This window comes from Osmerus eperlanus, chromosome 21 (assembly GCF_963692335.1).
Source record: "Osmerus eperlanus chromosome 21, fOsmEpe2.1, whole genome shotgun sequence".
Lineage (NCBI taxonomy): Eukaryota > Metazoa > Chordata > Actinopteri > Osmeriformes > Osmeridae > Osmerus > Osmerus eperlanus.
In genome coordinates, this window is record NC_085038.1 from 1,016,522 (window position 1) to 1,037,384 (window position 20,863).

The following is a 20,863-nucleotide window of genomic DNA, read 5'->3' on the forward strand; positions in this document are numbered from 1 at the left end:
GTCTGCTAGTCTGTTGACTGGGTATCTGTGTTTGTATTCACAGTTCATCCCGATGCCAGTGCTGTATGGGGTCTTCTTGTACATGGGAGCTTCTTCTCTGAGGGGAATTCAGGTGAGTGGTTCCCCCCAGTGGTAGGGGACCGGTACTGCATGCTGCTGCAGATACATTTAGTCATTTAGCAGACACTCTTCAAGGAGATGGTACAGTAGAGTTGTCTCAAAAAACTTGAATGTCCTCAGAGAGGCACTCAGTGGTACCTCGATACTGTAGCAGGCCAGCCCAGTCTCTAGTTCCTGCCTGACTGAGTTAACCCTGTGTGTTAGAGAGCCCAGTCTCTAGTTCCTGCCTGGCTGAGTTAACCCTGTGTGTTCTGCCAGAGTTCCCAGACTGTGTGGGACTACGTAACCGACAGTGACAAAGTTGACGTTGTTTATCAGAAACTTTATAAGGTTTGACTTTCTCTCGTGTCGTTATTTCATCTCTACCATGCCGACGTCTCTGTGGTCCAGTTCTTCGACCGTCTGAAGTTGTTCGGCATGCCGGCCAAACACCAGCCGGACTTTATCTACCTGCGGCACGTGCCCCTGAGGAAGGTGCACCTGTTCACCGTGGTGCAGCTCACCTGCCTGGCTCTGCTCTGGATCATCAAGACCTCCAAGGCTGCCATCGTCTTCCCTATGATGGTGCGTGTGTGGAGATGTGTGTGTCCTTGTGTGGAGATGTGTGTGTCCTTGTGTGGAGATGTGTGTGTCCTTGTGTGGAGATGTGTGTGTCCTTGTGTGGAGATGTGTGTGTCCTTGTGTGGAGATGTGTGTGTCCTTGTGTGGAGATGTGTGTGTCCTTGTGTGGAGATGTGTGTGTCCTTGTGTGGAGATGTGTGTGTCCTTGTGTGGAGATGTGTGTGTCCTTGTGTGGAGATGTGTGTGTCCTTACATTTAGCAGATGCTCTTATCCAGAGTGACTGTGTCCTTGTGTGGAGGTGTGTGTGTGTGTCCTTGTGTGGAGGTGTGTGTGTGTGTCCTTGTGTGGAGGTGTGTGTGTGTGTGTCCTTGTGTGGAGATGTGTGTGTGTGTGTGTGTTTGTAGCTGTATTTGTTGAGTCTCTGGGATTGTTCCAGATGTTTTTTCTAAAGCTTTTCTGCTTTCGAAATCCTGCGTCTGCCATGTTCTCCTGCTCCAGGTCTTAGCCCTGGTGTTCATCCGGAAGCTCCTGGACTTCTTCTACACCAAGCGGGAGCTGAGCTGGCTGGATGACCTGATTCCTGAGTGGAAGAAGAAGAAACTGGAGGATGCGGAGGAGGAGGTGCCGTAGAAACTGTTACTGCTCCGGATTCACTGCTGGAGACTTTCTGCTTTATCTGAGTAAAAACGCTTGTTAGGCATTCAGCAGGTAGCTGTCTTAAGGACACTTTCGCTCCGGTGCAACGTGAAATAGGTCGAACTTCTGTCTGTGACGTCATACTGCTAACTGAGGTGAACCTCTGGTCTCTTGGAGGCTTGTTTTGATGCTGTGTCCCCCCCCCCCCCCAGGAGGAACACAGCATCGTAGCGGAGGAGGAGGGGATCATCCAGGTGCCGATGGAGGGACACTACAAGTACGTCTGACTTGTCACACCGTTGGGCTCACTAGCGGATATTCATGACATCACAGATCTTACATTATATTTGAGTTCAGCAGTTGCTTTTAGCCAAAGCGACATACAAATAGCATGTAGAAAGTACAGCATTAGATCAAGGATGTGCACAGTCCTGTGGTGCTGTAATGTGTGTACCATGTAGCTGTGTACCCTGTAGCTGTGTATCCTGTAGCTGTGTACCATGTAGCTGTGTACCCTGTAGCTGTGTACCCTGTAGCTATGTACCATGTAGCTGTGTACCCTGTAGCTATGTACCATGTAGCTGTGTACCCTGTAGCTGTCTACCATGTAGCTGTGTACCCTGCCGCTGTGTACCATGTAGCTGTGTACCCTGCAGCTGTTTACCATGTAGCTGTTTACCATGTAGCTGTATCATGTAGCTGTATCATGTAGCTGTTTACCATGTAGCTGTATCATGTAGCTGTGTACCATGTAGCTGTATCATGTAGCTGTTTACCATGTAGCTGTATCATGTAGCTGTATCATGTAGCTGTTTACCATGTAGCTGTATCATGTAGCTGTGTACCATGTAGCTGTATCATGTAGCTGTATCATGTAGCTGTATCATGTAGCTGTATCATGTAGCTGTGTACCATGTAGTTAAAGCCCCATCGTAGCGGCCGGGTTCCAATCCAGCTCAGGTACTAAAGGCAGCAATGCTCCCTAAAGATATCAAGAACAACTCAAAAGCATAATAGTTCTAACAGTGTTTCTGTGTTCAGAGGCAGGGAACCGACTGTGTTTTAGATGTGTCTGCTGGACCTGAAGAAGCTAGCGTGTTCCCTGGTGTTTTACAGGACGGACCTTAGTGACCCAGCCACAGTAAACATCTCAGACGAGATGTCCAAGGGCTCGTTCGGAAACGTGTGGAAGAGTGTCAACCCAGAGAACGCAGAAAAAAAGAAAGATCCCAGCGCCAAGAGGTAAAACGCTCCAGCCGCCATCTCATCCTCCCAGTCACCAGGGCCCACACGCCACAACACCAAACAGTGCGACAGAACGACCTACAAAATATTTGTAAAAAAACAAAAAAACAAGCAGGACGACTTGCTAAATGTTAACCCGTTCCCTCATAAAAATTAACCCCTTCACTGCCTTTGTCATCCTGTCCCATTCATAAGCTCCCCTACCTAGCCTCCCAGAGCCGCCTGCCAGAGGTAAGTGGTTCTGTGAAGGCATGACGAGCTTTGTCCCGCTGACGAGAGGAGGGCTTGTCGTTGCATGTTGTGGAACACGAGGAAACTGTGTCTGATCTTGTCACCTTGGTTTCCTGCTGTGCTGTTTGTTTTACTGGGGGAATAATGCCTGCTCACCTGCTTGAAACTGTGAATGTACACACGCACGACGACTGTAATGCATGGTGTACTTGTTTTTCCATAAACAGGAAGCGCATGGCAGTGATGCCCCCCACAGTTTGAGGGCTGTACTGCACCACTCTTCCCTGTCTACTTCTCAGTCCAGCCTGTTCTAATAGGCATTGTGTTGTGTACTTATTTAGGAATGGTGTCATTATATGCATGCCTGGATAAAACACACCCACCCCCCTGATCACACCTACAGCCCTTACAGTCTGTAACTCCGCCCCTCAGTCTGTGTGACTCCGCTCCTACAGTCTGTAACTCCGCCCCTACAGTCTGTGTGACTCCACCCCCTCAGTCTGTGTGACTCCGCCCCTACAGTCTGTGGGACTCCGCCCCTCATCTGTCTGACTCCGCCCATGTCCCCTTGTCTTCCACAGTTTCTCCCCTGGCGGTGAGAAGAGATTCAAGCGGAGGAGCAAGGGAGAGAAGGGTTTGGACCGGGAGACAAGTTTGTGATGCTTCCCCTCGGCTGCCGCTCTGGCAGACGAAGAGCAGAGCTCCGGAGTGCCACCAGACCACTGTCCTGTCCTGTGCGTCCTTGTCCTGATCGTCTGTGTGTGCAACTTGTGTGTGAACAGGTCTGTTAGAAAATGGATAACCTTTTAGCGGAAACCAAGAAACATTCAGTGTCATGTGTTTTACAATGTATGGTGAAGCTAAGAGTATGAGTAAGTGAGAGATTTACTGACACTTCGTGGGGTTGTGTTAATGGGCCAATTCAGCAACAATTTTCAATGCCGGTTTTTAAAAACGTATTTACTTTTTGATGGATTATTTGTATTTTGTATGTTTTTTCTATTTTTCCAACAAATATAACTGTTTATGATCCTTATGATAACCTATCAGAACAAAACCTCCAATTAATGGAATTTATGTTTGGTGTTAACGGGATATCACTATTGAATAGATGCACTTGACACAAAAGATTCTTTAAAAACTTCTAGCTAGATATTTGCCACTAACAACCTACTTTGAAAACATGAAAACCTGTGGGGTATAATTGAAGAAAATCCTGAAAAACATTTTGAAGGTGAAACTTTTTTTAATATATAAATCTACATATACACTGTATATCTAAATGTTTTGAAGCAGTATTTCATGAAATATTTTATCATTGCTATTTTACGGTTGACACTGTATGTTCATAGCACTGTATTAACCAGTGAGTTCAGGACAGTGTTTTAAAGGCACTTGTTGGGGTTAGTGGCTGTAACTGAACCATAGCCCTGAAGTTACTAAGGTACTGTACATTTAACTAGCTAAGTTTGGGGAAAAAAACAAAAAAAACAATGTTGTCTTAGCTTCTCCAGATTGATTTTGCAAACGATTCTTTACAGAAACTGTAGAAAATAGTTTATTTTCATCTGAATTTGGTCCTCATCACGTGTCATCGTCATGATGTTTCATTGCGTTGCACATGTGAACACTCCCTCCAAAGCAACTCCATGTCTGTTTAAACAAACTGTTACTGTCAAACACCTGCACAAAGGTAGCCTGCTAAACCACCCTGATCCTGCCAGATCCCACTAGTTCACCCTGAGGTGGAGCAAGGTTAAAGGTCAGGCTGGTTTACCTGGTTAGCAAGAAGCCCAACCAGCCTTGTCTTGTTCCTGGACGGGGGTTTCTCTGAGAGATGCAATAAACCTTTGATGAGAAAAGGGTAACGTAATAAATAGTAAAGATTCTTGATGTACAATACATAGTATATTTTATTCATGTAAAATGTTAACTAGTATATTACTAACTTTGAATTGATGTTACGAAAAAAAAAAAAAAAGTTTTGTTCTAAAAGTCTTTCCCATTGTGGTGTTGTATTGATGGATTTTTTGTTAGGTAGAAAAAAATACATGAAAGGGTCAAAAATATATCAATATCAAATTTTGGCCACTTCAGTGTGGAATTCTGCCTTAAAATGTAGTATTGATAGCTGAAGACTTGCACTCAAGAGTTTGAATTATCTGTGTAAAATATCAACAAATGTGGTTCCAAATGTGATTTGCTACACGACAGGACGCGTTAGAGAAAAGGTTGTGTGAGCCATTCAAATAAAGCGACTGCGACACTGATCTGAAATTGGGTTCAAATGATTATTTTTATAGTTTAGTCTGTGACGTGCTGAGCTCCGAGGCCTCGGGGCGTGCTTGCGAGGCCTTGAGCAGGATGGCGTCCTCGGGGCGGGGTGGAAGGCGTGGGACGGGCCTGGTCCTGGAGGGGAGGCCCTGGAAGGAGTAGTGTGAGGAGGAGAGCTGCTCCAGGGTCATGGTCTGGGCCTCCTCCCAGGAGGGCATGCTCAGGGTGGAGGAACGCCAAGTACTGGGGCTCGTAGGGGACGTGCCGAACCACTCAGCCTGGAGAGAGAGGAGGAGAGAAAAGGGGGAGAGAAGAGGGGGAGAGAAGAAAGGACAGAAGAGGAAGGAAGGGAGAAAAGGGAGGAGGAGGAGGAAGAGGGAGAAGATGTAAAGGACTAGGTTCTACTCACGCCTGCATCTCGTGGTCTCCGTGACCCTCAGGCATCCCCTCTTCCCACCTGGCTGTGTGTGACCCAGGCCTGCTCCAGCCTGTTCCCCTGCTCCTGGCTGAGCTGGAGGCCCCTGGAGAGCAGCAGCTGGGCCAGGGCCTCGTGACCGGCCAGCAGGTACAGGTAGGCCTTCAGGTGCAACACCCTAGGAGTGAACATCTGGACGCGGGAGAACTTCAAGTGGAACTCAGTGAAGTGCTGTGAGGGACAGAGAGTGTTTTTCAACCTTTTGAAACCTTTTTCCCCACAATAATTTTTTCAACGTTTCCAAACTTTTTAATCAACTTTTTGGGAAAATATTTGGTCAAACATTTTGTGGAAAATATTTGTTCAAACTTTTTGGTGAAAGCTTAAAGCTTGGGAGCTTACGTTGTTGTGCATGATAGCCAGTAAATGAAAAAAGGTGCGCAATGAAAATAAATAAAATACAAAATACAGATTCAAACTAAGTAACAAGCCTGGCTTGAATAAGTAAGAAGTAGAAAGTACAGAATATTTGTGTAAGAAGTGAAAGTAAAAAGTTGTAAAGTACTGTAACCAGAACAACCTCCAGTACAGTACCGTTTCCCATGTCTGTGTGTGGCACCTTCTGAGTTGTGTGGTAGATCAGGAGGATGTGTTTGTTGTTTTCCATCAGGGCCTTCCTGAACAGCAGCACGCTGGACTCCAGGAACATGGCTCCTCCGCTGGTGGACTGGATGGATGCGGGCGTCTGGGGGACGATGGCACACACTCTGGTATAAAAGAAACGCGCCCTCTCCCAATCACACAGCCTTGTATACCTGAGTACGCAGACCACACACACAGGGACACACACACAACCAGTTAGCATCAGCAGGATAAGGGTTGGCGCTGTGGTGAGGTGTGGCGTTGTGGTGAGGTGTGGCGTTGTGGTGAGGTTCACCAGAGGGCCAGAGCAGAGTACAGGTCACACATCAGGCTGTGGTCCAGCAGCAGGTTGGGGTCAGACTGGGACTCCTCCACGAAGCGGCAGCACCTCTCGAAGCTTCTGAAGGAGAAGCCTGAAACACAGACGCCACCGTGAGCCGGCCTGTTCACACCACGCTGGCCCCAGAGATCACCTCCCTGCTGCTGGACCCAGAGATCACCTCCCTGCTGCTGGACCCAGAGATCACCTCCCTGCTGCTGGACCCAGAGATCACCTCCCTGCTGCTGGACCCAGAGATCACCTCCCTGCTGCTGGACCCAGAGATCACCTCCCTGCTGCTGGACCCAGAGGAAGCTGGATGCTGCTCTAATCTATTCTGCTATTTCCTGTTCTGTTCTATTCTAATCTGTCCTGTGCTGTTCTGTTTGTGTTGGTCCTGGTGTGTTCAGAGCTCTGCATGCCTGCGTAGAGGAGTGTGTGTTCAGAGCTCTGCATGCCTGCGTAGAGGAGTGTGTGTTCAGAGCTCTGCATGCCTGCGTAGAGGAGTGTGTGGAAGCAGGAACTGTAGAACCATCCTGTGGCTGAGCTGACTCCACTCCTGCTGCCCACATCCTCCAGGACCTGCATGAGCTGCACACACTCCTTGTACCTGGACACACACACACATGCACACACATCACACAGACACATCAGTGTCAACTGTGTGTCATCGCCCTAAACTTTCAAGCTGGAGAATCTCTTAGATACTGAAGTGTGATGTGTGTGTGTCTAATCCCGCAGTGCCGGGTGGCTGAGGTCACCTCTGTAGGAACAGCAGGGGGGTGTGGAGGATGGCTGTAACCCGCATGTCCACTCCTGACTGGCTGATCACCCCCACATCCACTGCTGATTGGCTGGTCACATCCCTGTCCTCTCCTGATTGGCTGGTCACCTCCCTGTCCTCTCTTGGGTGGCAGGTCAGCATGCTGATTCTCTGAGCCCGGTAACCTGACACACACACAAGCTCCTGAGATCCACCTGTAGACATCCTGTCTGCCTTTCACTAACACACACAGATACACACACTCGTACAGGCACACACACATCACTAACACACACGCACCTCACCTTACCGTACTGGATGGAGCCAGCCAGGTCTCCGGAGCACATCTTGACGATGCAGAGCGTGTGGACCAGGTGACTCATGATGAACAGCCCCTCTGGTCCCCCAGGCAGCTGCAGGCACGCCCCACACAGCAGGCGCTCCAGCCTGCTGCACTCGCCCTCACAGCCCCGCAGACGGCAGAACAGGAAGTAGTCGATGGTCGAGAAGAGGACCTGGAATGCCACAGGAGGAAGAGGGAAGAGAGAGGAACTAGAGGAGAGATTTGGTCTGCTGGTTAGACTGGAACTGTTTTAATCGCACACCTGGTACCCTGAATAACACCTCTCCAGTTCTCTCCAGAACTGAAATATTTATGTCAAACTCTATGAACTCCTAGCTCTATGCGTCTCTCCAGATGTATATTTAGGAGCTTTAGTATATTATATGTTAGCTTATCATAAGTGTAACTAGGACTGGGCGATATATCGAATATTAGCGATATATATCGCAATAATTTTTATGTTGATGTAAAAATATCGTGAATATTAAAAATAAAAAATACAACTTTGGGGGGCAAAAGAAAATCATGTTTTTTTCTTATTTAAATGAAAATGCAAAGATATCGAGATATATCAAATATCGTAAACATTTTGACAATATCGAGATATCATATTTTTTTTTATATCGCCCAGCCTTGGTGTAACCTATGTTCTGAGTACTTATATGTAATGTTATGCCAGGTTGCTTTGCGTTGTCTTGTCCAAAGAATTTCAATGCCCAGTCTGACCCTGTGTTGTTCTGTGCATCTGACAAATAAAAAATTCTAGAACTTGAAGATGTGTTTAGTGTTGTTTTGGGACAGCTCTCCCTGGGTCAGCTGACCTTGTACTCCTGTGAACTGAGGCAGGCAGAGTTCCTCTCCATGGCAATGGCGAGCGAGGCGTGGAGCGTGTGATTGGCCGAGGACCTCATGCAGCAGATCTGCCACAGGTAGGACAGACAGGACATCTGCTCCCGCAGGCGGGCCAGCTTCTTCTTCCTGGTAAAACACAACAAGAAGCACCACTGTCCATGTTTCTGAAAAAAGAAGGCATCTCTAGTGTGTTATATAAGCTGGAAACATATTGATAGTTTTTAGTTTTAAAATAATACTAATACTTAATACTAGTGGCATGGTTTGTTTAAGATGAACTCACTCGCTTTATTTTGTGTTCATGTAGCTATAGTAATTTCTATGCACACTATTTGTATGTTGCTGTGGATGCAAGCTGCTGTGGCTGAATGACATGTAGCTGGTTAACTTGTCTACAGGGAACAGCCATCAGAAATCAAATAGATTTCTACAGCCCTTTTTACAGGCAATGTTACAGAGGGCCTTACATACGCCCATAGAACTGCCCAGGGTCCACGCCTGTGTCTGGGCAGGGCGGGGGACTGACCCTGGGGTCCTGAAGGTTGTGGACGCGTAGCAGCGGCTCTTCAGCCTCTCCAGGGTGAGCTTCAGCACCGCGGCCAGGCGGTTCCTGGGGAGTCTTCTGTTCAGGTGCTTCAGCGCTCGCACAAACATCTCCTCCGCTTCGCGGATCTGGCCTGTGCTGTACAGCACCTACATACACAGAAGCACAGCCACACTTGTAATCTTGACACCACAGCAGGCGCTGGGACATAGTGTGGGACACTAAGACGGAACACACAGGGTCCTGTACCTCTCCACTAAGACGGAACACACAGGCCTTCTCAAAGCTGCAGATCTTCACCCTCACCGAGGGCTCGGCCGTCTCAAACGCAGGCAGGCCGCAGCGGAGGTTGTCCAGGATCGCCTTGGCCTCGTTCAGGTAGGACAGAGCCTGGAGGAGAGCAGGGAACAGTAGGACAGAGCCTGGAGGAGAGCAGGGAACAGTAGGACAGAGCCTGGAGGAGAGCAGGGAACAGTAGGACAGAGCCTGGAGGAGAGCAGGGAACAGTAGGACAGAGCCTGGAGGAGAGCAGGGAACAGTAGGACAGAGCCTGGAGGAGAGCAGGGAACAGTAGGACAGAGCCTGGAGGAGAGCAGGGAACAGTAGGACAGAGCCTGGAGGAGAGCAGGGAACAGTAGGACAGAGCCTGGAGGAGAGCAGGGAACAGTAGGACAGAGCCTGGAGGAGAGCAGGGAACAGTAGGACAGAGCCTGGAGGAGAGCAGGGAACAGTAGGACAGAGCCTGGAGGAGAGCAGGGAACAGTAGGACAGAGCCTGGAGGAGAGCAGGGAACAGTAGGACAGAGCCTGGAGGAGAGCAGGGAACAGTAGGACAGAGCCTGGAGGAGAGCAGGGAACAGTAGGACAGAGCCTGGAGGAGAGCAGGGAACAGTAGGACAGAGCCTGGAGGAGAGCAGGGAACAGTAGGACAGAGCCTGGAGGAGAGCAGGGAACAGTAGGACAGAGCCTGGAGGAGAGCAGGGAACACAGCCTGCTGTCTCCCCCAGCAACACACACACTACACACACACACGCATACATACACACTACACACAGACATATTACACACTCACAAACACATACAGACTACACACACACCCTGAGGTTGTCGTGTAGGTATATGGAGGCAGCGGCGGTCTCCAGGAGGTAGTAGAAGGTTCTGGACACGTCGCCCACGCCGGCCCAGTGACGGATGATGGGTTCCAGAACACACTGGACCACCTGCTCACAGCTGCAGCCCCTCATCCGCTCCCCTGTGCTGCATCGCCTCATCCTCTCCACCCTGCTGCTGCCCTCATCCAGCATGGAGTCCAGCCTGGCCAGGAACTGCTTCTCTGTGCTGACACACACACACACATACACATAATTACACAAATCAAACATAGCACATTGCTCCAAGGTAGCTCCACACAGACACACACACTCAAACAGACACACACTGCTACTGCATACACACAGTTAAGACATGTTACCTGTCAGGAATCAGTGGCTGCACCTGGTTACCTCGGATACCATCTGAGAGAGAGACAGATCGACACAGAGACAGATCGACACAGAGACAGATCGACACAGAACGACACAGAGACAGATCGAGGGAGAGTGAGAACCGCTAAAGAAACACCCACATCCCATGGAGAACACAGGAACCTTCTAGATCGTTCTCCAGGGTTCTTGCAGGTTTCAGCAAGTCAAATTTAAGACCTTTTTAAGACATTTTAAGACCATAAAGACTGAAATTTAAGACCTACACTATGCATTACCCCAAAACATATTCTAATCAAAGAAATTCTGAAAAAAACATTTTATTTCAATGAATTCAGTCATTGAAAAGTATAAATGTAATTTACAGATAAAACAATCACATTAGTAATTTTTGAATATTTTTTAGGCAAAGTTTGCAGCGAGCCTTGTACCTGGAGCTGGGTACCGCTTGTAACCAACAGCGGAAATCGCTGTGATCTAGCCATGTCTCGTTGAAAGTACACTTTCCCATTTTCCACACGTAGCCGAACTTTAACAAACTCTGAGGAAGCGCAGACGTATTTCGCGGGCAGGTATTGCATTTATAACAGGATTTGTAGTTTTATCACCGTGTACATACCAACACCAATATCCCCCAGAAAGAACTACAACACACCGAACCAACGTTCTGAGGGCAGCGTTCTGCTGGTTTCGTTTGTAGAGCTCCGCTTTGTAGGCTGCAACTCAATACTTTTTTGCTACTTTGTCATAACTTTCTGCGGCCAGCGGTTCTGGAAATGAACGAGGGTAAAACCTTTTTTAGACCTGACTAAATGAAATTTAAGACCTCGGATGAAAATCTGGCCGTTTTTAAGACGTTTTAAGGCCTTAAATTTCAAGTTCCTAATTTTTATTTTTTTTAAGACTTTTTAAGACCCCGCGGGAAACCTGGTTCTCCACTCACCGAGGCCCTGGAGGTTATGGAGCAGCCCCGTGGGCCCGGCCGCGCCCTGCTGCGGCGGGCTGGGCTCGTCCTGGGCGCCGGCCACGCCCACGACGGCCCCGTGTCCGTAGATGAAGTGTGCATGGCGGCAGCTGGGGCAGCTGTGCGGCTGCTGCTGCAGGTAGCGGGCGCAGCGCGCGTGCAGATCCTTCCTCTGCTCCCGCAGCCACAGCTCACACGCTGTGTCCTTCACCAGCACCGTGCAGAAACGCATCACCTGGCAACACCACACACCCCCCCCAAACGGCATCCTCGCCCCCTCTGAGACAGTGGGGGGGAGGGGATAGGGAGAAGGGGATAGGGAGGGAGGAGGGTGAGGGGTTAGGTAGGGAGTAGGAGAGGGGTTAGGGGTGACAGATTAGGCAGGAGGTAGGTTGGGGTTAGGAAGTAGGGTGTGAGGAATCACTACTGTGTCACACTCAACACAGTCTAATCTCCCTGGACACCTGGCCCTCTACCTGTGTTGACGTCCTGGTTGTTGTGCTCACAGAAGCAGCTCAGCGCCCCCCAGCGCCCGGCCTCGCCTGCCTGCCCGCGCTGCCTGGGCTGGGAGCCGCACTCCAGGGTGCCCGACTGGAAGAGCAAGGCCAGCGAGGCGCCCAGCGTGGCCTCTGACCCCTCCGGCATGATGCTTCTCAGTATGTGGGTGGTGAAGGTGTGGCCAATGATCGCAGCACACTTCACTACCATCTGCTCTGTGGGCCGGAGGTGGTCCAGGTGGGCCAGGGCGATGCCTGGAGACACGCACATCTTCATCACCACCATCATCATCATCATCATCACCATCTTCATCACCATCATCATCACCATCATCTCTCATTTGGAAGATGCTTTTATCCAAAGTGACATTGAGTTCAGGGGGGAATTTGAACCTGCTGTTAAATGCTCTAAACGCTGAGTTACACCCATCCCCCACTGAGAGATCTCTGGTCCCTAGCCTGGCACGGCTGTGTGTGTGTGTGATGGGGGGGGGTACCTTTGAGAGTCAGAGGGATGGGGAACTCGTGGAACTTGGCGTCCTCCCTCACACAACAGACATACTGGGGCTTCTTCTGAGGTTTATCCAGACACGTCATCTTCCGAATTCTGGAGGGCTTCTTCATCACAACTGAGTCTGGGACAGGACACAGTCAGAGAGCGTGACCGTGTGTGTGTGTGTGTTAGTGTGTGTGAGAGTGCGTGACAGAGTGTGTGTGTGTATTTAACAGTCCTGTTAAACCAAGACATCATACAGGATTCTAATCAAAACCACCACACCCCACTAGGGGGCCCCCTCTGATAAGAATCACATTCTCGTAATATCCATGAAGAAGACCTCAACTAAACACAGACAGTAACAGAGCCTGTGACTAACATGCTCCACCAAGCATGTGGCGTGTATAATAATGTATAATATAGTATACTCCCACCATGTCCAAACGTCTTCTCAATTCTCGATATGCTTTCAGCCACTCCAGGTGTGGTGTGGGCGTGGCCCCCATGTGTGGTGTGGGCGTGGCCCCCAGGTGTGGTGTGGGCGTGGCCCCCAGGTGTGGTGTGGGCGTGGCCCCCAGGTGTGGTGTGGGCGTGGCCCCCAGGTGTGGTGTGGGCGTGGCCCCAGACGCTGCTGGTCTGGGAGCGCAGCGTGCCCACGCTGGGGAACAGGAGGGGGCAGGGGTCATCCTGCGTGTCCTCCCTCCTCCTCAGCCCGATCATCTGGGACTGGTACAGACTCCTCAGAAGCTCCTCACAGTAGAACGGCACGCCATGACTTCTCTCTACCAGGAAGCTACACACACACACACACACACACACATTATATCATGTTGTATTATACAATCCACATGTTAGATTACATCTAAAAGCTGTCCATCACTGCCTGATCCAGCAAGTGTGAGTCTGTATAAAGAGTGTGTGTTCACTGCAGGTGTGTGTGTGTTCACTGTGTGTGTGTGTGTACTGTGTGTGTGTGTGAGTACGTACACCTCCACCTGGCTGGGGATCATGTCCACGCCCAGCATCTGGCAGGCCATTTGCGTGATGATAAAGGGCTGCAGGGGCGCCAGCCTGAGGCAGCGTGAGCGGGGGAGGCTGACCAGGGAGGCCAGCGGGGAGCTGTGCCGGGCCTGGCTGCTGGGCTGGGCCTGGCTGCTGGGCAGGGCCTGGCTGCTGGGCAGGGCCTGGCTGCTGGGCAGGGCCTGGCTGCTGGGCTGGGCCTGGCTGCTGGGCAGGGCCTGGCTGCTGGGCAGGGCCTGGCTGCTGGGCAGGGCCTGGCTGCTGGGCAGGGCCTGGCTGCTGGGCTGGGCCTGGCTGCTGGGCAGGGCCTGGCTGCTGGGCAGCATGGACATGAACAGCAGCACGTGAGCCTGCAGCTGCAGCTGCAGCAGCAGAGACCAGGATGCACAGTCCACATAGTGAGCCTCGTCCAACACAAACACACAGGGCTGCTGCTCTGCAAACTGACACACACACACACACACACACATACACACACACACATACACACACATACACACACACACATACATACACACACACATATATACACACACACACACATACACACACACACACACACACACACATACACACACACACATATATACACACACACACACATATAAACACACATATACACACACACACACACACACATAAGACACATTACGTTGCTGCTGATCTGTGAACATCTTTGTTGTGGATTATAAACATCACCACATTGTGCTACCTGGCAGAGCAGCTTAATGAAGTAGTTAGCCGTCTCCCTGTGTTTCTCCTTGTGGTCCATGTCAGACACGGCTCGAGAAACCGGAAACTGCACACAGCAAAACAAAATACATTTCATCATTAAACCCTCCAAAAACGACCTACACAACAGCGAGCACCCCCCCCGCTGGCCTCCTGTGTGTGGGCGTGTGCACCTTGACCAGCAGGATGCTGTTGAGCAGGCAGAGGTTGTGCCTCATGTGTGGCTCTGTGATGTGGTCCAGGATGGCCCTCTCGCGGGCGGCGTAGCTCTTACAGTCCTGCATCCCCAGCAGCCTGGCCAGCAGGAGCCTCAGCGTGTAGCACGACTCCTTCAGGTCCACCTTGCTCAGCTCCAACGACACCACCCTGACAAGACCACCAGAGGGAGGTGCTGGCGTGGAATGCTCAGTGTGTTTTAAACTGAGGCACTCGTTTGTACGTCCATTCGGGTGAAAAAGTCTGATGAGTTCAATATAAATGCCCCCCCTGTCTCCTCCTCCTCCCCCTGTCTCCTCCTCCCTCTGTCTCCTCCTCCCCTGCCTCCTCCTGTCTCCTCCTCCCCCTCTCCTCCTCCTCCCCCTGTCTCCTCCTCCCCCTGTCTCCTCCTCCCCCTCTCCTCTTCCTGTCTCCTACTCCTCACCTCATCCCCTCCTTGGTGGCTCGGTAAGCGATCTCAGCCAGCAGACGGCTCTTGCCGTAGCCGGCAGCTCCTTCGAAGATGACGATGTTGGTGTAGTCCATGTGTCCGGCCGACCTGGCCTCCAGGTAGCTGCTCACCGTGCTGGAGTACACCTCCATCTCTGGGCTGCGACCTGACAGCCACGGCAGGTCAACATGTCAGAGATGTGTTGGTAGAACAGGGCAGGTGGAGAGCAACATTCAGCCACTAAGATGGAGATGTTTGGGTGTTTGTGTCTGAGAATTTGAGATATGGTGCAGTGAAGACCTGTTTGGATCTTCTCGTCTCACCTAGGAGAGGATACCCCTCCTCTCTCAACACAGATATGGCCGCTTTGCCCACGTTCCTGCACAGGAGATCACAAACAAGCACGTCAGGACTGACCTGCACATGCATGGGTGGATATAGCTCAGAGGGACAACATTATATTATAGCTCAGTGGCAGATGAAGAGATCACAGGTTCAAATCCCACCCGTGCTTCATTTTTTTTAAACAAATACATAACTCCAGAGGGTGACAGTCTGCGGAACCCTGCTGGTCTTACATCTGGTCCCTGCGAGCCACAAACTGGTAGACTGGCCCAGGGTGTTCCACACCCTTCATGGGCTTCTCTGGCAGCCTGCTGAAGTACATCTGTGGCAGCTTGGAGTAGTGGCAGGTCTCCTGGTCACATGTCACCACGCCTGGGTAGTACATCATCAGTCTGGCCGCCAGGTTCACCTTCCTGCCGATCACTTAGACACAGACAGAGATCACACACAGGAGGACGTGAGGCAGGGACAGAGATCACACACAGGAGGACTTGAGGCAGGGACAGAGATCACACACAGGAGGACTTGAGGCAGGGACAGAGATCACACACAGGAGGACTTGAGGCAGGGACAGAGATCACACACAGGAGGACTTGAGGCAGGGACAGAGATCACACACAGGAGGACTTGAGGCAGGGACAGACATCACACACAGGAGGACTTGAGGCAGGGACAGAGATCACACACAGGAGGACTTGAGGCAGGGACAGACATCACACACAGGAGGACTTGAGGCAGGGACAGAGATCACACACAGGAGGACTTGAGGCAGGGACAGACATCACACACAGGAGGACGTGAGGCAGGGACAGAGATCACACACAGGAGGACTTGAGGCAGGGACAGAGATCACACACAGGAGGACTTGAGGCAGGGACAGAGATCACACACAGGAGGACTTGAGGCAGGGACAGAGATCACACACAGGAGGACTTGAGGCAGGGACAGACATCACACACAGGAGGACTTGAGGCAGGGACAGAGATCACACACAGGAGGACTTGAGGCAGGGACAGACATCACACACAGGAGGACTTGAGGCAGGGACAGACATCACACACAGGAGGACTTGAGGCAGGGACAGAGATCACACACAGGAGGACTTGAGGCAGGGACAGACATCACACACAGGAGGACTTGAGGCAGGGACAGACATCACACACAGGAGGACTTGAGGCAGGGACAGACATCACACACAGGAGGACTTGAGGCAGGGACAGAGATCACACACAGGAGGACGTGAGGCAGGGACAGAGATCACACACAGGAGGACTTGAGGCAGGGACAGAGATCACACACAGGAGGACTTGAGGCAGGGACAGAGATCACACACAGGAGGACTTGAGGCAGGGACAGAGATCACACACAGGAGGACTTGAGGCAGGGACAGACATCACACACAGGAGGACTTGAGGCAGGGACAGACATCACACACAGGAGGACTTGAGGCAGGGACAGACATCACACACAGGAGGACTTGAGGCAGGGACAGAGATCACACACAGGAGGACTTGAGGCAGGGACAGAGATCACACACAGGAGGACTTGAGGCAGGGACAGAGATCACACACAGGAGGACTTGAGGCAGGGACAGAGATCACACACAGGAGGACTTGAGGCAGGGACAGACATCACACACAGGAGGACTTGAGGCAGGGACAGAGATCACACACAGGAGGACGTGAGGCAGGGACAGACATCACACACAGGAGGACGTGAGGCAGGGACAGAGATCACACACAGGAGGACTTGAGGCAGGGACAGACATCACACACAGGAGGACTTGAGGCAGGGACAGAGATCACACACAGGAGGACTTGAGGCAGGGACAGAGATCACACACAGGAGGACTTGAGGCAGGGACAGAGATCACACACAGGAGGACTTGAGGCAGGGACAGAGATCACACACAGGAGGACTTGAGGCAGGGACAGACATCACACACAGGAGGACTTGAGGCAGGGACAGAGATCACACACAGGAGGACGTGAGGCAGGGACAGACATCACACACAGGAGGACGTGAGGCAGGGACAGAGATCACACACAGGAGGACTTGAGGCAGGGACAGAGATCACACACAGGAGGACGTGAGGCAGGGACAGAGATCACACACAGGAGGACTTGAGGCAGGGACAGAGATCACACACAGGAGGACTTGAGGCAGGGACAGACATCACACACAGGAGGACTTGAGGCAGGGACAGAGATCACACACAGGAGGACGTGAGGCAGGGACAGAGATCACACACAGGAGGACTTGAGGCAGGGACAGAGATCACACACAGGAGGACTTGAGGCAGGGACAGAGATCACACACAGGAGGACGTGAGGCAGGGACAGAGATCACACACAGGAGGACTTGAGGCAGGGACAGAGATCCCACACAGGAGGACGTGAGGCAGGGACAGAGATCACACACAGGAGGACTTGAGGCAGGGACAGAGATCACACACAGGCGCTGGAGAGCAGTTTACTGTGTACTCGCGTCTCACAGTGTTGTACCTGTGTACTCGTGTCTCACAGGATGACCCACAACACCACAGAACACCGGGCCGGTCGTCACGCCGACAGACACGGTCCTGTAACACAAACACCAACATCAACACCAACACCATACCAGCTGAACAACACTGCTGGGGAGAAACAGCAATGTCTGCAACAAGCCGACAGGTGAGTCCATGAGTAAACATTACACTCTCCTCATTTACATCAAGCGCTGTTTTTGAATCTGATGGTGGATATGTTTGTAATTGAAAGTGAAATGCCATGTGAAGGGTCCAGTCGGCAGGGCTGTGCTGGCAGGGCTGTGCTGGCAGGGCTGTGCTGGCAGGGCTGTGCTTGCAGAGCTGTGCTGGCAGAGCTGTGCTGGCGGGTGCTTACCTCAGACAGCCCAGCTTCTGCAGGCAGAGCTGGTAAACCCCGTAGGCAGCCTGCAGCGCCTGGGCACTCTCGTCTTCTCGCTTGTCTCCAGGGAGACCGAACAGACACAGATATGTGCAGCCCTGCCCAGAACACCACAGACACACAGACGAGGACATCACTGATCCGGTTAGTCTGCACTTTCCCTGGTACATACACACCGTTCCCCGGCTCGGACCCCCTGATACACTGTCAGAAACACGCGCTTCTGATCCTTGATCTCCCGCTGGACTTTCTACAGACAGAATCTGTATGTTGTTACGGAGAAAAGCGTCTGCCAGGTGAATAAAGAATGTCTTACCTTGTCGAACATGAAGACCTTGTTGACTCTGCCGTGACGCTTGGTCACCTGGCGTGCGATGCCCAGGGCGGCAAGCTGAATGGCAGAGCAGAGCTCTGTGTCGCTCTCCCGTCCCTGGAACTGCAGGTTGACGAACACGATGGTGGCCGGACGCATCTCAGACAGATACTCCAGAGGCTGGTTGGCGTCAATCTGAGGGAAAAGGATGAATAAAGCAATAACAAGAAGTGATAAAAGATTCAGCCCTATCTATCCATCTATGGGTTGGTTACGCTGCTACGTAGAGAAGATTAGATGTATAATCTCATTATAGATCTGCTTCACTTCAGCTCAATAGATTCTAATAAAACAGGATAACAATCCAAACATCTGATATGATCAAGTAAAGAAGGTGATTTGTGACTTCTGAGTGAGGACCTTACCTTTTGCAAAACTGTTTCAATGACATATTTCCTCAGACATGATTCCAACTCAGGATTTGGCAATAGTCTGCAGGCGTTTCTTACACAGCCTGTTGACACAAATGTTCAAAATGTTTGGTTATTAACTGCAAATGTATAAGACCACATAATGATGAAGACAAGTGAGGGGTAGGATGGGTCCAGCCCCTCCCCATAAGTAGTTTTGGACAAAAGCATTTGCTAAATTAATATGGCATGATTACCATATTATAATGTTCTGTAACTATATTGCAGGCTGATATCCAGACATTTTACTGTACCTTCCGTTGGGTCTTCATATTGCAGGTCGGCGCCCATTGAAGCCTTGTACTCTTCAACAGGAAATTTTGGGTCTCGCTTAAGGTACCTCACCTGCAGTTCATTCATTCATGCTCATGTGTTGTGAAAGTTACAGACTTTTAGTTCTGATGTACAAAGAGCCACGTGAAGTAATGAACTGTAAGAAAGCATGTGGGACTCACCCTGACAGCTCGTTCGTTCTCTATCTTGTCAACAAGTAGGTCGTCCCTGTTGCACAGTTCCCAGGCGTTGGGTGACAAGATGATCGAGCTGGCGACCGCTAATCCTTCGGCTAGTCGCACCTCGTCGACTGCTCGACCAATCACCACAAAGTACTGGCTAACGTCATCCCCAACGATCACTTTTGAAAGTTTTCCAGCTGATATCCCTATAGAAGGAGATGATTATAAGAAATATTGTGAAGGCTCTACAATGATCATCTGTTAAAATGATAGGTAAAAGGAGAGGTAGACAATCTAAAAGTTATCAGTTTAATTGTCTATAAACTTGCTAAAAGGTTTGTCACGGCCAACCAGTTTTTTTGTTTACGTTTGGCGTCTTACACTTGAAAAGCTTGGATATTGGACGTTGGACATTTCAATAGGGGAAATACAATTAAGGACTTTGAAAGCAACGTTGCATAAACACCTATTTTGACTCGTAGCTGGCAGCCTACTCCGGTCCTCCGGACCCCGCACTTGTCCTGAATGACGAGGCTGCATTTTACCGCGAGGGAGATTACGTCACTGAGCCGCTTGAGCTCAACCGCCCAGAGCGCTAAGATTGCGTCTCCTAGGTGGAAGCATGGGGACACATTGACGCCATAAAATGTATAACATGGGTGGATATTAATTGAAAATATGACTTAATGGGGACAGTGGGCCTACCTGCATAATTCAAGATGTCTCCACCTGCATCAAGAATGTCTACAACACAAACACTACATGTTGTAAAGAATAACGTTTCACCCACACAGTTTAGTCATCGCCTCCCAATTGATTTCATTTGGAAACAGGTCTTGGTTGTGGGTGTATGTGAGAGAGATAGATGCTAGTTAATACATCAACATTTATGGCCATCCAATGATCCACTGAACACTACTTACGGCTGACAATATCACCAATGTAGCTGTTCAGTGTCCGTGTGAGCTCGTCAGCTCCATAGCCTTTTTTACAGCTTTGACTGAACTTCTCCGTGAGATTAGTGAAGCCTAAACAAATTGTGAAATTGATAGAGCTAATACTTTAGAAATGTCATGGTAACCACCTAGTGTAGCTAACGGTGTCTAACGTTATGGTAGGTACATATAACGTTAGTAACAACAAACTAGCTCTAGCTATTGCAGCTAGGCTAAGCTATAGTCTACTGTAGCTACTGTAGTCTAGGTGGCTTGTGTTTGGCCAACTCACCTGACACATCTGCGAAAAGCAGTACACCCTGGAAGTTTTCTGCGTATGGCAATTGTTTTATGGTACTGTACACCACAAGATCAGGTACATGGGACGCTATACTAGTGATTTTATGGGACCTTTTGCTATTATTTATATCCATTTCATTGCGACTCGGCCAGAATTTCAAAGGTCGGTTTATTTAGCGTCTTGTCTCAACGTTCCATATTAGAGCCAGATTTGAAAATTACACTATGGAGCGACATCATGACAACTTGTTCCAGTGATGTACAAAACCCTAAATTAACATTCAACTCTTCTTTTTTAAACTAGTCGGCCAATATCAAAGAAAGTGTTATGTGATACAACAACCACAATGAAATAGTT

At 50.2% G+C, this 20,863-nt stretch overlaps 2 protein-coding genes across 5 annotated transcripts in view; one reads left to right on the forward strand and one right to left on the reverse strand.

Moving 5' to 3' along the window:
• The window catches only part of slc4a10a (solute carrier family 4 member 10a), a 27,377-nt gene extending 22,306 nt beyond the window's left edge, over positions 1-5,071 (forward strand). For 2 of the 3 annotated variants that reach the window (XM_062447357.1, XM_062447358.1), the window contains 6 exons: positions 44-112; positions 511-684; positions 1,181-1,303; positions 1,531-1,595; positions 2,435-2,560; positions 3,376-5,071. In XM_062447357.1, the coding sequence (XP_062303341.1) occupies positions 44-112; positions 511-684; positions 1,181-1,303; positions 1,531-1,595; positions 2,435-2,560; positions 3,376-3,454 (636 nt within the window). In that variant the 3' untranslated portion in view covers positions 3,455-5,071. Of the gene's footprint in view, positions 1-43; positions 113-510; positions 685-1,180; positions 1,304-1,530; positions 1,596-2,434; positions 2,561-2,758; positions 2,795-3,375 lie in introns of all 3 variants that reach the window. The other variant, XM_062447359.1, reaches the window with a different exon arrangement.
• LOC134007717 (adenylate cyclase type 10-like) lies at positions 5,031-20,695 on the reverse strand. 2 transcript variants are annotated; one of them, XM_062447351.1, is made up of 32 exons: positions 20,498-20,695; positions 20,194-20,298; positions 19,976-20,014; positions 19,737-19,880; positions 19,271-19,476; positions 19,070-19,160; positions 18,771-18,859; positions 18,349-18,540; positions 18,009-18,130; positions 17,631-17,707; positions 15,360-15,549; positions 15,105-15,160; positions 14,776-14,947; positions 14,309-14,501; positions 14,116-14,202; positions 13,371-13,846; positions 12,818-13,176; positions 12,385-12,522; positions 11,867-12,142; positions 11,370-11,669; positions 10,417-10,459; positions 10,043-10,283; positions 9,196-9,336; positions 8,929-9,095; positions 8,372-8,528; positions 7,518-7,722; positions 7,206-7,392; positions 6,939-7,054; positions 6,421-6,538; positions 6,103-6,298; positions 5,526-5,714; positions 5,031-5,346 (listed from the first exon to the last, which is right to left on the reverse strand). In XM_062447351.1, exons 1-32 carry the CDS (start codon positions 20,637-20,639, stop codon positions 5,092-5,094), a joined length of 5,469 nt encoding a protein of 1,822 aa, XP_062303335.1. In that variant the 5' UTR covers positions 20,640-20,695; the 3' UTR covers positions 5,031-5,091. The 2 variants fall into 2 exon arrangements, with proteins under 2 accessions (XP_062303335.1, XP_062303334.1); XM_062447350.1 differs by lacking the exons at positions 5,031-5,346; positions 5,526-5,714; positions 6,103-6,298; positions 6,421-6,538; positions 6,939-7,054 and having other exon boundaries at positions 7,214-7,392; positions 7,513-7,722.
• Between the last annotated feature and the right edge of the window lie 168 nt (positions 20,696-20,863).

Bases quoted from the DNA above. Each gene is read 5' to 3' on its own strand.
- LOC134007717 (XM_062447351.1), bottom strand. From the start codon at position 20,639: ATGGATATAAATAATAGCAAAAGGTCCCATAAAATCACTAGTATAGCG. The intron at 17,708-18,008 runs GTAAGCACCCGC...TTTGTGTTACAG, and splicing joins CAGAAGCTGGGCTGTCTGAG to GACCGTGTCTGTCGGCGTGA. The intron at 13,177-13,370 runs GTACGTACTCAC...GTGTGTGTGTAG, and splicing joins ATCCCCAGCCAGGTGGAGGT to CTTCCTGGTAGAGAGAAGTC.